Below are 17,018 nucleotides of genomic sequence, written 5' to 3' on the forward strand. Positions count from 1 at the left end.
TCAGTGATCCCTTCTCGCTCCTGATGAATTGTGGATAATGATGGCTTAGTCAGTGCCTACACTGCACTCACAGGTGGTATTTTGACTGCTTTCACGTAAACTTACTTGTGTGCCAAGAGCAGAACAGCCAGGGCATCAAGGATTCCCAGCTGGATCTGCTGTATATGCTGAAACCACAGAACTACAGCTAAACACTGCTACCGATCCCTAAACGAACCAGTTTACTGCCAGTTTGGATGTGTTTACACTAGCTGCAGTCACATTTCATTACAGCACAGATACAATCTTTGGGTGAAATAGCTGGGCAATGTTACCAATGACATTTAAACATTAACATGAAGGTGTTAGTATTTGACAGTAACTCTTTACAGTACTTGCATACAGGAGGAACCACAGTAATTTCCTAGGCTGAATAGTATGACCTAATTTCCTCATTTTTATTATGTAGCACTGACATTATTTGCGTCACATGAAATAAAAAAATAAAATTAAAAAAAAAAAACACCACTTTGCTAATGCTGTCCTTTAGTATTTCTTATATTTTCTGTTCACAGCAAATAGAACATCCAGTGAACATTAGAAAAAGCTCCATTAGGTTGACTGAAACCAGACTCCAAATGGAAAACTATCTCGGTGGAGACTGTAATACTCATACTCATTAAATTTCAAAACGTAGCACTAAGATCAATGAAAAATAAAGTGTCTTCTTACCTTAGGATCTCGTTTTCTGCACGCTGATGTGAAACCTGTGACACATAATCAGAACACTTTCCTGTTTTTCCTCATTTCTGCTCAAGTATACACTGTTTTAAATGGACACTTTCTGAGCATCTTCTTAGAAACAGTTAATAAAATCAGACAATTCAAAGGCTAAGACAGATAAGAAGTGGAACATTTATCATAAAGAGTAAAAATTACCTTTAGCAGGGTTCACTTTTATTCCTGACCTATACAGCATCTCCTCATTCTGCCAGTCCCCATTTCTGACAACAGTCTTGAGTCCATAGAAAACAATCAATGCAGCAGTGGAACAAAAAACCAAGTTCTTCAGAAAGCGTTTTTGGGTTTTGACATAAAGGGCTCTGACACCTACTGTAACCAGCAGGCAGAAGCCCATACTAGGAACATACAGCACACGCTCTGCTATTACAAAGCCAACATAGAAAAATAGGTTTGTGGCAGGAATAAAGGGCACTATTAACAAAGACAGAGACAGAATGACAATGTTCTCAGTTGAAGGAAGCTGTAGTTTTAAGATTTCATGCTTTTTTATGCCATTCTCTTCCTTCGATGCAAAACTTGACTTCCCCTCCAGTGTCTTATATTCCATTTCAGAGTGACAGCTATGCCCATTAGCATTCTGCTTGCCATTCATTACACTTTTCCCATTGCATTCTCTTTCATTGCTGGAGCCCTTCAAGCTGAAGTAGGCGAGGAGGAAAAGTCCAGCATAGAAGGCCACAGTGTGTAGATTTCTCCAGTCGCTGACTGCCTTCAGAAGAGGCACAGCATCCATTGACCAGTCAAAGCTGAGGGTGTCTGGGCAGAACAACAGCCAGAGGTTCTTTGTTGGCAAGTAAAGGAAGGTCAGCATTCGTGTGAGAAAACTGTCTGAATCAGCTGCTGGATTGTCAGAGTTGGAAAAACTTGGGGGCTTGTTGCCCATCCAGTATAAGCGGATACCCAGCAGTGCAGTCCCCCAGGAGGTCAATAAACCAATGCTGAAGAAAAGGTTCAAATTCTTCCTCTGAAAGGAAAAAAATAAGCAATCATAAGTCTAAATTAGCACGAGGTATTTAATTCACAAACAAAAGGAATCCAGAAATATCTCATACAACTATTTTTGGTAATGAAAACCAAGCACTGCAGGTCTGTCTCAGGCGTTTGGTTCACAGAACGCTGGAGTGAACCGTACACTGCTGACCATAAACTAAAAGAACAGGTTTGTTCCTGTAAGCCCCCTGAAGCTTGTAAGAGAATCAAGTCTTGAGATCTTAGAGCTGTCAGTCCATGCTTATCACTTATCCCAAGTAGCCGTATAACGATTTGAAGAATATGTAAGTTAGAGGAATTTATGGAACATTACATTGGTCTTCATATAACCTCCCAAATCCCTTATTCGATTCTGGCAGTGGCTGAACCAACAGTTTACCTCAACAAAATTTAAAGTTACAGGATTGCTCCATTTTTCCTAACAGACACATTTCCTAAAGTATTACTTACGGAATTTCACCTAACAACCAAATAAACATTCCAATCAGCCAAGAAAAGAAAACAGACAGTTTCCATGTTTAGGTCTTCCAGTTCCAGTTAATTACAATGTTCATTTGGAGCCGTCAGATGTGCCTATTACTGAAAGCTCCATTTCATTCTGCATCTCGCAGCCAAACGTTGTCTTTTTCCTTCAAGAGCACCATATTAAATCACAGCTTTAAAAATCTTTCACATCTTTATACTCATCTAAATAAAAATTTGTGAAGCATTCAGATGCCTCCACCTACTCATGTCATCATACTAGCAACCACAAGCTGCCACTTATTTATGGAACAACTGAACATTTGCCAGCTGAAGCTGCTTGTTGGGTTCTCCCCCTCCCCATTAGAAAGTACTTACTTATTCATACACTTGCAGAAACATACCACTTCTGCCTGAATGAAAATCAGAAGAAGCGAGACTTTCTCACCTATTTCTAGGATTGATGAGCTTAAATTCTGCTTTCAACTACATGGGCACCCTAAACAAAAGCTGTTTTGGATTACTCTCTTTTTGGCAGAAATATCTGTATATGAGTAATTTTTATATTTCATTTTCTTAGATGCTCTCTGTAAGAACAGAAAAATTATTTGCCAAGTAGCTCCAGACACAGTGTGAGCACTTTGTTATTATTTCCCCACATTATTACAAAAAATTAGTTGTCAATCATCTTCCTTTTTATCAGGTCTGGTTTTTTATCCATCTCAAACTACACATTCCTGGTACGGTTATTCACTGAACGTTTCTTATGTTTGTTACTGATAAACAAGATCTCACAGTGGAACTTTTTATCTTATTTCTTTCAAACACCGTTTTTCTTCTTCATGGGGTTACTCTCTCCTTGATATCTTGACATACAGGTGACTGTGCTACTCCATTTTAGGTTTGCTTTTAATAGTTGTCTATCAACAGGTCACCCAAAATGTAGTCATCATAATTTACTTGCTTATTTCACGAAGAAATTTACTCCCATTCACATTTCTGAGAGCTTTTCCTTGTGAATTTAAACTATTTAATGACAGTTAGATTAATTCATTCAGTTTTGAGGAGATATGGAAGAATGCAAAGGAGGCATTAGCAGGGAACAAACAAATTCATAATGAGAATGATTTACATATCTATATCAGATCCACTTGAAAAATGTTGCACCTTTTTATACATGAAGCAAAGTCTGAGTCCACATATTTACTATATTGATTACATTTTTTTATTAGTTTCTGCATACTTTTATATTTTGGAAATTCAACACCTTTTTAGTAGTAAATCAATCAAAATCCGTATCTACTCTTCATGATTAATATATTACTTGGAAAGCCTACTGAAACAGACTACTTTGACTTGTAAGCTACTTAATTCTTTACAACCCACCTGAGGTACTGTTTTACCCCCACCTGATAGAATTGTCTAAATGACTTAATGTTATAAAGCCATGTAAACTAGTTACCACAAAAAATTCCAGCTAACTTTGTTTTTGGAATAAAAATACAACCCATATTTCATCATTTGCATGTATTCCCTCATAGTAAAAATTTATTTTCCTGATTCAACCTGCTCCTCCATTCCCAGTATATTTTGGTACACTAAAATCTTTGCCTTCTCTTCTCTGGCTTCATTATTTTCAAACTTGTTTCCTTCAAACATGCAGATGACAAATTCTCATATGCCAAATGTAACTCTTTTTTGCTCTTTTTATATATCCTTCTGTAGTCTCTACAGAGGAGTACAGGAGACTGCTTAGAAAAAGAAAAAATAATAAGCTGGAAAGTGGAAGATGGGGAGTTTTGTTCATTTGTTTGCTTGTTTAATTAGTAATTCAGAGCAGGTCTTTGCTGGAAGACCATAGCACAAAAAGATTAAGACATCCTGAGTACTTAGCAAGTGAAACTTGATTAATAGACAAGAAGTGAGCTTTCATGGATTGCTTAGACTGCTTTGTTATTTTGCTAATACTTACTTAACAACCAGAGGGAAATCTCCCTTTCCTAAAGTTCTAACAATTGCACTTTTCAACTAAATGCAATGAGAGTTCACATTACAAAGTTCTTCAACAATGCTCACACTGCAGCAGATACACCATGCCTCGTGGTTAACAGAAAAACCTGCTAAAAACTTTCAGATCTTCTTCATACATCATAAACCAGTAACAATGAAAAGTTTGCCTCTTACTCCTAGCCTTAGAATGCAAACAATCTGGACCTCAAAGCTAATCCATCCTCACTGCTACAGTAATTATTTACAGCCTTCCTTTTGAGCTTAAATTTAAGAACTGTAAGGTCTGGATCCTCAGACATTTTGGATCTATAAAGAGCACCACATTTCTATACGCAGTATTGTGTTTCATGCTCTAAGAATACTTTTCTTTAAGACTTTACACCAGTGTCAAATGAAATATCTCAGCATACGAACAGTGGATTCAGAGTTATTCAAGTAGGTGATTTTCCACTCCAGCATATCTATCTATCATGCCGCAGAATACTACTTAAACCAGAAGAGGACCTCTGGCAAATTCCAGAGCTTAATTATTGGGCTACAGGAGTGGAGTGCAGGCTCCTTAGAGACAAGTGGTCTGCATCCTTCCACAGCAGCTTTTTGACACGTGACTCTTCTCAAAAGCCAGCAGTTGTACATCTTTTTAAAACTAACTACACGTTCACTGCAGCTACCAATAACCTGTGTAACATTGAGCTACCAGTGCAAATTTTTCATGGCTCAGATGACATCTTCTGGATTTAGTTAAAGGAAAAAATAAATACTAAAATACTTCCCAACACTTAAAAAAAAAAAAAAAGAAAAAAGTTTATCACAGATAGAGTTGGCTCCAAAGAGGAATGACAGACTCATTTTTTTCCTCTCTCATCACTTAACCTCATGACTTTTGCACAAATATAGTCAAAGATAATTAGGCTTAGCTCATCTTCTGGTTTTACTTTCTTCCAGGCTTTGTACAGAGAACCAATGAGAGGAGGAAAAACCAATCAAAATATGATGTAATATCATCAGCTCACCAGTACACTTCCATCTGCAAAGAAAGTGCTTTCAAAATGAACTCTGCTTTGATAAGCACTTTCACCAGCAACTCTTCCCCTGCATGCACTTAGTGCAGCCCAGCAGCAGGAAGAGATCCTCGGTAATGCTTGGCAGCAAGGATTTGGATTACTGTACTCATGAGCCCTAATCCAGCCCATCTGCCATATGTTTTGACACCCCCATAAATCCTCTAACCTTTCATAAGTAGTCATTTTCATCTGAGGAAAAAATGAGCACTGATTTAGATCAGATTTAACATTTCTCCTGCCTGCTAACAGTCAAGTACCACCACCGCAATTTTAGTGCTTGTGACTGCAGAAGTCCTTTTCATCTCCCTACCAAAATCCATCTGCATGACCCACCCACATTGTACATTTCCCTTGCATTAAATCCTAATTCCTCACTCCATTATACTGCTCTTAAATAAGGCACTGCAGCAGATTGCTTGATTGGGCAGCCCCTGCCAAAGCTCAGTCATCACCTAAGCAGTATCCAAAGCATTTTCAAAAGACACCGTTCTTTTAACCTCACCTTGTCCACTGTACAAAACAGCATTAAATGCAGCATGTGGTCAAACAGGCCAGATATCAAAATCAGCAGGGCTAACCACACACAATTTGCTATTTATAGAACTTGGGAAATACAGAAAATAAACTGGGTAAGTCATCAGGCATTACTCAAAAAAGAGTCTATTTTCCAACACAGAGCTCCTTGAAAATATGTTGGCTCAAGAACTGGGGCTTCCCAAAGCAGCCAAATCACCAGACTAGGCTGACAGTATCTTGTTCCCTGACAGGATCACAGATGAGCTGAGTCTAAGCTGAACCTGACTGCAAAACCCAGATGGGCCAGGAACGAGGCAGCTTGCTACAGCCCAAGTCTGGCCCTGTACTGAGCTGGCAGCAGCTTTCCCAACTCCCTCTCCAGCTTCCCCACTTGTTCCCACTATTTTTGTTCCTGGCTCATGACCCACCAAACGAGGTCAGCTCATTTACATTGGACAGCAACAGCAGCCTGAAGGCCTGTTCTTCCTTGGAGCTGGAGTTCTGCCTATAGCTTTTCCAATGCTGTGACCAATTTAATGCCATTTACTTTGTGTTACGAACCCACATGGTTATTCCTCGGTGAAGAAGTTACTGCATTCATAAAGCAGCAGAAGAGTATGTGTACATATTTTTACTGTAATTAGCAAGTAGCACAATTTGAGCAGTCTTTATTAGTGTTGACTTGCATTATTAAAATTAAAATTGAGTAACAAATAGTGGCATTTAAAATTTACGGTCTTCCTCTAAAATCTGTAATATGAATCTTTAAAAACAGAATGAACTCCCAGTCTCTCAGCTGAAAAAGTAATTGCTGGAACTACCCTGAAAATGATAAATTGTGTTAAGAACAACAACTGGATGAATGACCAAACGTAATACAAGAGCAGAAGGGACAACATTTCCCTTGATAATCTGGGAGCACGAGCCATGCAAAAAAGAAGGCTCTCTGTAGGTAAGTCTGCTCAGTGTGACAACTGTGTAGCTACAGCCATCTACTCACCTTCCTAAACACAGGAGGTGAGGAGTCCTCTGAGACTAAGACACTACACTTGAATGGCCACACTACCCAGGAGTACTGCCCAGCCCCGCAGTTATCAGGATACAGCTAGATATGTTGTCTAACAGTAGTAGCTGTATTTCATCCTCAGAAGAACAGATAAATGTTCATAAAAACAATGCTGTACAAAAGGCAAGGGCAACTCTAACTGCACAAAATTGCACCTGTATGTGATGTGAAGCAAGTGTTGGGCTCTTTTGAGAAACATCTGAGATTACAGCAGATCACAAGCAGCTCCCTTAAACCACTGCTTAAAAGGCAAATGCTGTACTGGGACTACCAATGAAAGCACACCCTGCTAGACACGTGCTTCAAGTAATGTTTCCACTCTTCTCAGTACAAGGAATTCCTACAACTGTCTGCTTCCAGCACATAACTATTAGAAATAAATGGAGGAAACAGAGAGAAAGAGGTCAGAGGAGGAGAACGAGACTGATTAGTGATCTAGAAAAACGTGTCCCATGAGGAAAGAATGAAGAACATAAGCTGTTTATGTATGACAGCTGCCTGCCAGTACAGAAATGACTACTGAAAATAGGAAAGGAATAATCTGTTTTCTACATCTTTGTCCAATGGATAAAAATAATAAGCTTCAGTTCAAGAAAGGAAGATCTCGGTTAGCTATCAGGAGACACTTCCTGCTACTAAGTATAGGGATGCGCTGCAAAAACCTGCCATGGAGGTTGGTTCTACAGCTCTATGCTGTCTTTAAGAATAGAGTAAATTTGTGGGAAAGAAAAAGTAATGTCCCCATTAACCCAATCATGCTCCAGTCATTTCTGCACTAAACACCAAAGCTTCCTGCAATCGTAATTTGTTTCAGGGTTTGCATGACTTCAGCCAAAATGTTAGTTCAGATGATCCTCACATTTTGTTCCCTCAGTCATATCAGCATTTTTGAACACTTCTAAAATCCAGCCAAATCTAACATGTTCTTTTAAAGCAAAAAGAATCATATATAATAATAATTTGCAATCCATCAGTTTCAGGATGGTCTCTGTCATTATGACATCCTGTCTTCCTACACTAAAAACTACTCTGTAACATTCAAAGTTTCATGAAAAAAAAAAAAAATACAAAGTTAATTAAAATGTATCTGGAAGAGTCAAGTCTTATTTTTAACATGTCCACTATCATGTAAAATCTATATTTTCTCTTACTATATTCTATCTATTGCTCTCATTATCTTCAACATAAGCATCCCTCTACTCCAAGATAAATGCATACATGTTGAAGGGAAAACATAAAAACAAAAGACACAAAAAGGCAGATATTTTGTGTTGAGAGTTTTAGTATGACATCAATGTAAATGTTTGTTTCTGTTTACTATAAAAATAATAAAAATTCAAGCTGGTTGATAAAATAGTGCCATTGCTACCAGCAATTTACATCATGTAATGGCTACATACCAAACCAATCAAGTGAGAACATTAACAGCAATACTGACTCCAAAGTTGGCGTGATAATGTTATAGTTTCTTGATGACATACGAGCATAAAAAGGAAAAAAAAGTTAAGTAAATAATCCAAGCCAGGCTCTGCAAAATGCTAACAGCATACATAACAAAATGGGATACATGCTTGAGATTTTTTACATACTTTTTATAATATGCCACAAGACCCAAATAATACACACAAGCACAGGACATGACAGGACTTGTGTTTGTCTTTGCACTGCTTTTTTTTGCACAGCAATTCATGTAAGTTGAAAAGGACCTGAGGGAAAACTTACCCCTGAAGCACTTACTAAAGGAGCTTGAGGATTTCAGGGAAGAGTGACCAGGCTCAGGCTTGGGGTTACGCCTGAGCAACCTTGTGAGCAGAGGCCCAGGAAGAGAGGGAAGATCCTGCTGGGAAGGCAAAGCCTGCATGTGTTGTACAACCAGGCTGTCGTCTCAGAAAGGAAATGAGTTCCCAAGGCTGAAACCCACAGTGCCACTTGTATTTCCCTCATGGTAACATGTAAGTCTGATCTGGCAATGCTTCTGAAATAGTCACCTTGTGCACAGTGTTGACAAATACCGAGAAGCTACTAAAGCTCTGATCACTTGAACGGATGGGTATGTATTCTTTTCTTCTAAGGGAAGTTTGCTGTGTACAATATGCAGACATGCTTAAGGAAAAAGAGGCAAAGTATAAAATAACTCTTAGAGCACACGTGCAATCATTCCTCCAAACACACTCCAAAAATTATTGTGGCACATTTCATGTTTCCTACACTAATAAGATGGTAATAAAGGAAATTTGAAGCTTAAGAGTTTGCTTAAGATTTAGTAGAAGAAAAACAAATACTGTAAATGTGTAAATAGACAGATATTGACTAATGCAAATGAAAATTGATTTCATGAGTAAAAATGTCATTTATTCTCAAATTAAGCCTGTGGCAATGACTAATCAGCTCTATTAATCCAGTAGGAGAGTGTCATCAGTAACAAATTTCTGTACATGGGATAAACGTCAAGCTGTTTCCAGTTTTGATAGAACAACATATCCAGGTGTCACAGAAATCCATCATCTAGAAGGGCACAGAACGAAAGAAATCAGCTCCTACAGTGAAAAACCACCCAAATCTTACGTGTTGGGACTTTTTTTGCTTGTTTGTTTTCTCACTAACTAAGTCAAGAAAGTAGGTATTTTGTATAATTGCATCTTTACAGTATAGGGAAAGAACAAGTAGCAAAGCTATCTTGAATCTTCTTCCTAACAAAGAAAATATATTAAAAACTGTAATTGTAGTAAAGGTTAAACACAGATAAATTGATAACTAAAATTCCTGATGATATGCAAAACTTACTCATCAGCTCAGAAGGTACTTTATATTATTAAGGAAGATTCATGTAAGACTCTCCAAAAAAATCACTTTTAAAAAACATATATTAAAAGCTGATTTTGGCAAACATATTTTCAAATCTACTGATTGAGCGAGACAGGAAAAAATAAAGGTAATTGTTTAGTTACTCAGAACACATTTGTGTGAAAAACTCCATACTAGGATAACATGATCTGGATGCAATCTGTTCATTCTATGCTACAATAACATCACATTTGAAGCAGTGGGAACCACAAAGAATTGGAGAAGTAATGTACCAATGGCCCTGAGTCTCAGAAAGTCTTCTGAAAAAGCTTCAAAAAAGGCTTACATACTTTGGAGATTCAAAGTCACTTCTTGAAAGACAACTCTGAAAGAATACTAACAGCCTCTGTAAGACCTGACCAATAATACTGAGATCTTAGAGAAGCAAGACGGGGGGGGGGAGAATTAGCATTTTAATAACAATTTTCTCCTCTTTTTCCATTAGATCAAGCTAGCTTCTTATAGAATCAGTTATGCTTGAAGACTAATTTAAAGAGAGGTTTTGCCATGTTCTGTTAATTTCTAGGGTAGTTTTTTATATTCATTCCCTATAGAATACACCAAATAGAAACGGGAATGAAAACCTATTAGAAAACAAATAGAACAAATTAAACATTTTTTCAGCAAATAGTACTGTCTAGATACATAAATAATGACCATCCAACGATTCTAGCAAGTACCACTGGCAGCAGTATCACAGGAATAGAAATATACAAACACATATAAGAATATTTACCCAATAATAAAAACCACAAAAACTTAACACAAAGCTGGGAATTGTGTTTGGGAAGACTCAAATGGAATATCCTCTACCTTGTTTCCCTACACATGAAATACAAAGATTATCTTTTGTGTGTGTGTGTTATTTTTTCCTACTTTTATTTTAAATATCTTCTCAAAGGATATTAAGTCCAGCCCTTTTATAATCATGAACTGTATTATTAGGGTTTGATCTAGAGATAGAGTAAAAAGTAAAGCAATTACTGACCTCAGTAATGCAAAATCGTATCCTTAATAATCCAAATAAAAAGAGAGCTATAAAAAACGGTGAACTAGAATATGGATGACAAAGCTTAATTCATGTCATGGGACTGAAATTGGCATGGTGACTCATTATGGTCCATTAAGCTAAGATGAAGAAATGAGGCAGCGAGCAACCTTCTGTGAACCAACACCAAAATACTTCTCAACCAAACTATTAGGGGGTGAAGTACATGAAAGAGGTCAATCGTTGGTACTGTAAGAGGTATGCTAAAGCCCCTTGAACAATTATATTAAACTTACATGAATGTCTGATTTTTAATAAGTATGATCTTTAATACTTCCCACTAGGCAGTGATCGGTGGTCAGATCAGCCGGGCTCTAAAACATTCCAGGTTCTATGACGGAAATGACAGTATACAAACACTCCTTTTGAAGAACGTAAGAAAATTAATTTTATAATATATTCAGTACTCTATCAAAACATTTGTTTTAAATAAGTGTCTCCACTTTCTGGGCCAAACAAAGAGGAAGAAATAAAAATGGTGCAAATGTAATTGATTTTGCCTGCATATATTCATTCATATTCACACACATACATACATCCTTCCCTATTAATTCTTGGTTTGTAGGCCTCATGCATTGCAGACGTGTTTCAGGCATCAAGGAAGTCGACAGCAACAGTCTTTCCTGTGTGGCTCCAGCACAAACAGCCAGCAACTCTGAAACTCATTCCAGTGTCATTAATGAGTGAAGTTTGGAAGTGTAGCACTTTGGAATCATAAAGAGATGATTTATAATGAGACCACTCAGTGGGAAGGCTGAAGTACAGCAGTTCTTTTTCCAAGTTATCAGAATAGAAAGCTATTTAATGAGTGTGGGATTTCTTTGAGAATGCAAAAAAAGAAGGCAGGATTTGGAAGAGGATGTATTATATTATGCAGATACCCACATCACTGGATGTTTCTGCTACAGTAAAACCAGCAAAATAAAAATCCTCAGAGTCGTTCCTATTTTGAGCCTTTGGCTTCTTTCTAATAAGCACTCTTAAATATAAAACACAGATTTGTAGAGATTAGCAGATCAACATAAGTCAGTATAAAAAATATTAGCAAGGTTTTGTGAACTGAACTCCGTTGCCTAAGGCCCCCTGTGAGGCACAGAGCGTGCTGCTGACCCAAACTAAACGGCACACTCACCTGAGTCCTCTTACTCCAAACCGAGAGCAAAGCTAATTCCAGCCCCTGACACTAATTGAAAAAAAAGCCTTCATGCATGAGATGGGCACATAAAGACTAGACGTGATCGAAACTAATCACCTGGCTTTCAGATTATATTGGTAGATTTGCTAATGAAGGACAGGAGTGGGAAGGGGAGGAGAAGACAACAGAGCCGTGTGCCTGACTTCTTAAAATTAAAATGCTGGTATAACTGGACTAACCCTTGTATCATATTTATTTTCTAATTATTAAGTTTAGATAGTAATAATTACATGAGCTCAATAAGAACTACTAAACCTTAAGAAAAAATATCTCATTTTACTAAGTGCTTGGGGAAAAAAAACTTTACATAAAACTTAACATAAAATGCATAACAACAACAAAACAAAAAGCCCTTGAGCCATCATGGCTTAAGAAGGATGGCATGGCCATGAAGACTTCATCTGTCAGTCTTAAGAACATTCACCCATTTTACACAGGCTGTTTGTTTTCAAGGCCAGCACACTCTCTTTGAAGATGTGATGTAAGGAAAGCTCTAAACTTCTGACTATCCTTTGGAATTACGCACATTTTCAGCTTCTTGATAATATTCAGACACTTAAGGTGAACTTCTCCACTTTTATCTGAATGTTTTATCTGGGTTTCCAACAATCCGCTCACAGATCTACCACCAGCTCATCATTCTCCTCTCAAACGTGCCTTAAGACTCCCTCTAAAACATATTCCATTTCTCCCTCATGGATGGAATAGTTATCCTCATACCTGACATTAGATCAAGATGCTGCTTCTCTGATGAGTTCTGACACTGACATGCTGGATTATATTAAGCAGATTACTTAAAAACCTTTTGTTTCCTTTTGCTCTAGTTTTTCCCTACTGCCTCTAAATTCAGATGTCATACTTGTAAAAGCAGTAAGAATTTACAATGATGTTTTCTCTCGTTGCTCAAGGAGGCTCTGCTCCCTTGTGTCTATTATACAAATAATAAGTACTACAGACAGTAGTGACCTCTTTTACTGTGTGATCTGGTAACGTGGTTCTGCTGCAATACATTTTACCAAATGAATTATATGCCTCAACTACTTTTACTATTTGCTTCAGCCACTTATTACACTGAAATGCTACAGTGCCTTTGGAAATGGTGAGGTCCACCTCCACGTCTAGAGTCTTGTAAAATTTAACATGATCCAACATTACATTCTGGGAAGCTCAAGTATAGTAAGTATCATCTGCTACTTATTATTCCAGAACTGTATGATTTAAATATTCAGCTAGACAGATATACAGCAAGTCCAGCTAAACTGGGCTTGTAGCCTTTAGCTGACAATTTTGACCGCTATTCTTACATGAAAGAATTTATTTGAAAGAATTAATCAGCTTTGAGCCATCATCAGTTACCTTGCATGCCAGAATCTCACTAAGAATAGAGACAGAAGACTTATTGTTCTTACATGAGTGAAGAAAGGTATGAAGGGAGATAGCATCTTCTATTAGAGAAAGCAGCATGACTAGGAAAACATACAGACTATAATTGGAAAAATGAGCCAAAGAGGAACAACTGACCTAATAAAAAGATACTACCTCTCCCCATAAAATTTGTTATATATTTTTACCACCACAATTATACTAGTGCTGCTTTCTATTAAGGAATAAAAAAGTCTAAAGAAGTCAAGGGAATTTTAGCTATAAAAGGATGTCTCTCCATTGTTGCATACTTTTCAGCTAAAATGTGCTAAGCAGAAATGAAGCTTTTAGTGCAATACAGTTGAGAGATGATAATAATTTGCTCTTATACCATAATGATGAACAACATAATCCTGGAATCTTCTTTCCATTAAAATAAATTAAGGAAAAACAATTATTATTATTATTATTATTATTATTATTATTTGCTTTAATGGGTGGAAGAAAGGCATGGATGCAAATCTCACGAGTTATAGAAATCAATAATTTAAAAGAGAAGCAAAAATCAGAAACCAAGAGAAGCAATGTACAGGGACAAAGACTTAAAAGAGAACAATACTGAGTTAAAATAAGAATAAACTGAAGTTTTTACCCCTTCCTTTCTCAGATAAATTGGGGGGAGGGGGGGGGGATATTTTTAAAAAAGACTAAAAAAAGGAAAAAGAAAAAAAGGAAGGTATTGGAGCTGAAGGGGGTACGTAGTTGTTAGTTGTGGAAATATCCAAAGTAAATCACAAAGTAAAGGTACAGAGATGGAAATAAATATGAACGTGAGAATAAAACCAGAAAGAAGGTTTGGGAACCTCTTCTATGACCTCTCTTCCTTCTGTTTTTTCTATTCTCCTTATTGTTGAACTTAAAATTATTTGCTAAAAGAGTGATTGCCAGCAATTCCAATTTGGTTAAATCTCAGATTTTTTAAATGAACCCAAATCCTGCCCATCTCGGATGGGTACAACATAAAAGGCCACAGCTCTTAATATGATGAGATCATCCTATTGCCAGCTTCACAGCCAGTTCCCCTCCACCTTCTAAACTAGAAACCTCCAGAAAAGTGGTTGCAGAGAAGATTACAGAAGATTTGGGGAGAAAGAGGGAAAAAAAACCCAACACTTAAGCAGGTCTACTACAACTTGCAGTAAAGTTCCAAGACTTCCAATCCTTTCATTTACTTATATATACATACACGCCTGCATATAGACATATACATTTATACTTGCCCTCTATGGGTAGTGTAGACACAATGCCATACTGTCATTCTGTTGGTTTTTTGTGTGTTTTTCTTTTTCCTCTGATTTCCTAATGAGGACACTACTAATATCCACGTAATGAATTCTGAATTTCCTTTGTTGCACTGAAGTCTGACTCAACAGGAATGACTATGGCGGTCTAACAGGGACATTGTAAGCATTATGCATCCTGAGATGTCACAGAAGGAGATTGACCATGCTCAATTGATTTTCAAGACAGCAACTAGGCTGCAAAAATTCGGAAGTTGTTAATCATTTACATGCTTCTCGACTTTGCCAATCAATGCAGCAAGCACACTTCTTGACCTTGCTTACGAGAAAAAAAATGAGGAAAACCTTTAAAGAGTAGCAGGACTCACACATTATGGATTTATCTGGATAACAATATTCATTTCACTGATGAAAAATTTGACTTAAAAGGCTAACATTTCTAAATTGCATAAATGCAAGTTTCATTAAAGTTCCTTCTTGTTTGCACAAGAACACAGAAATCATTAACCAAAGCACAGGCAGAGTCAGAAATGATAACTGATAGATTTTCGAGGAGTTAGGCTGCTTTCCAGGAAATGCCGAACTCACTTAGAAACCTTACTCCAGGCTCAGCTTCACAAATGGAAGAATAAAACACTTGGACTTTTTCAAAGCATTTTCTTTCCTTTTGCTCAGTAACCTTGTAATATTGTTGAAAAATGCCCTCCTTTTCAAGAATAAAGGAGAATTTTGACATTTCCATCTTTATTTTCTAAGACAGATTTCAGACTGTGCAACTACTTTCTAAGACTGCACCCTTCTTTCCAAAGTTGTTTGACTTTGCACACATTGCAATAATTGGGTTCCCAGATGACAACAGTAAACACAAGTAAGCCTTACTTGAAACCTTTGTCCTGGAGAAGACTTAAGTTCTCACAGCTCACTGAATAACTAACTCAGCACACCCCCGTACTCTCATTACTACTTCAGTGCAGACAGCCACCCTAGCGTGTTATGACACAAAATGAAGTATTTTTTACTATAGGAGTGGTGAAGCAATGGAAAAGAATGCCCAGAGAGGGAATAGATGCCCCATGGCCAAGCTGGACGTGGCTCTGAGTAACCTGATCTAGCTGTAGGCATCCCCAGTCATTGCAGAGGAGTTGGATTTGATGGTCTTTAAAGGTCCCTTCCAACTCAAATGACTATATGATTATATGATTCTGAAATCCCAGAAACAATGAGGGAAAGATAGGTAGGATCTACAGATCTGGATAGACTTTATAAACACCCTGCATGTGAACTCATGTGTATATGCCACAGCAGCTGCTTAAGGGCTTAAGAACGGTGCCTGGGGACTGTTCAACTGCAAGTGGCAGCTGAACAAAACCCAAAGATCCACCTTTTGGACCTGTGCAAATGCAGTAATTTAAGAGTCCTCTGAGACACCACATCTCTCTTTGGATCTCAGCCCAAGTGCTTGTGTGAAAGGTTGACATACTTTCCATGTGCTACAAGCATAAATGAAGGAGTTTTTCAACCAGCAGCTAAATGGGAAGTACGCTCCCTGCAGTCACACTCCCTCAGACAGAGCTGCTAACAGTTGGGGTTGCCTCACTGTTCTCAACTCCACAGTCAGACTTTGACTCTTATCACAGAAATTAGTAGAACACCAGAAAACCCACTTTGTTTTAACTTTTATTTGCCTTTTGAAATCCCAGATTAAAAAGGTTTACATTCTTAAGCATTGGCCAAAACCATGAGGACTATGTATATTGGTTTTGTTGGTTTTTGTTTTTTTTTTCCCCATGAAAGCTGAGATTCTCACTGGGACAGATGTTACAAGTGTATAATTCGTTGCTCACAGTTTACAGTACGCATATGTTTTGCTAAAGGGCTGTGGCTTGTCAGAAGCACTGGGCTGCCTGGTTGCCTTGCCAGTCAGCCCATACGGGTGCAGGCAGGATGCCCTGAAGGAGGCAGCTCCTCCTCAGACATAGAACTTAACTGCAAAAAGCCTCAGCCATACTGGGGACTAACGACAAAGCCATAGGAAGCCAAAAGCCAAGTGGGTGAGAACAGAAGGCTTGAGAAAAGGGAATCAGGCCTCAGAGACTACAGGCAGACTTCTAGAGGCTTACAGGAGACCACAGACATCCACCAAAACAAGGAAAACATCAAAGCCTTGCCAGCAGGCAAGGACAAAACATTCAAACGGAACTATTTGAGTTTACCTCACCCTCAATCCCTTTTTTTTTTTTAGGGGAAGAAAGAATATTTTATTTTTATATTTGCTTTCTAAGAAAACAGTAAAAGTTTTAAAGATTCAAAGTCTTCTTGGTGTGTTCTCTTTAAGAAAAAAAGTCTAAACAGGAACAATCCCAAAGCTCCAGATGAG

At 37.7% G+C, this 17,018-nt stretch overlaps 1 protein-coding gene across 4 annotated transcripts in view; it reads right to left on the minus strand.

The window, feature by feature from the left end:
* TMTC2 (transmembrane O-mannosyltransferase targeting cadherins 2) overlaps nucleotides 1-17,018 on the minus strand; it is a 234,030-nt gene that overhangs the window by 90,166 nt on the left and 126,846 nt on the right. For all 4 annotated transcript variants that reach the window (XM_052669219.1, XM_052669222.1, XM_052669220.1 and 1 more), the window contains one exon: nucleotides 919-1,747. In XM_052669219.1, the coding sequence (XP_052525179.1) occupies nucleotides 919-1,747 (829 nt within the window). The remainder of the gene's footprint in view (nucleotides 1-918; nucleotides 1,748-17,018) is intronic.

Source organism: Tympanuchus pallidicinctus, unplaced genomic scaffold (genome assembly GCF_026119805.1).
Source record: "Tympanuchus pallidicinctus isolate F22 unplaced genomic scaffold, pur_lepc_1.0 scaffold8, whole genome shotgun sequence".
NCBI lineage: Eukaryota > Metazoa > Chordata > Aves > Galliformes > Phasianidae > Tympanuchus > Tympanuchus pallidicinctus.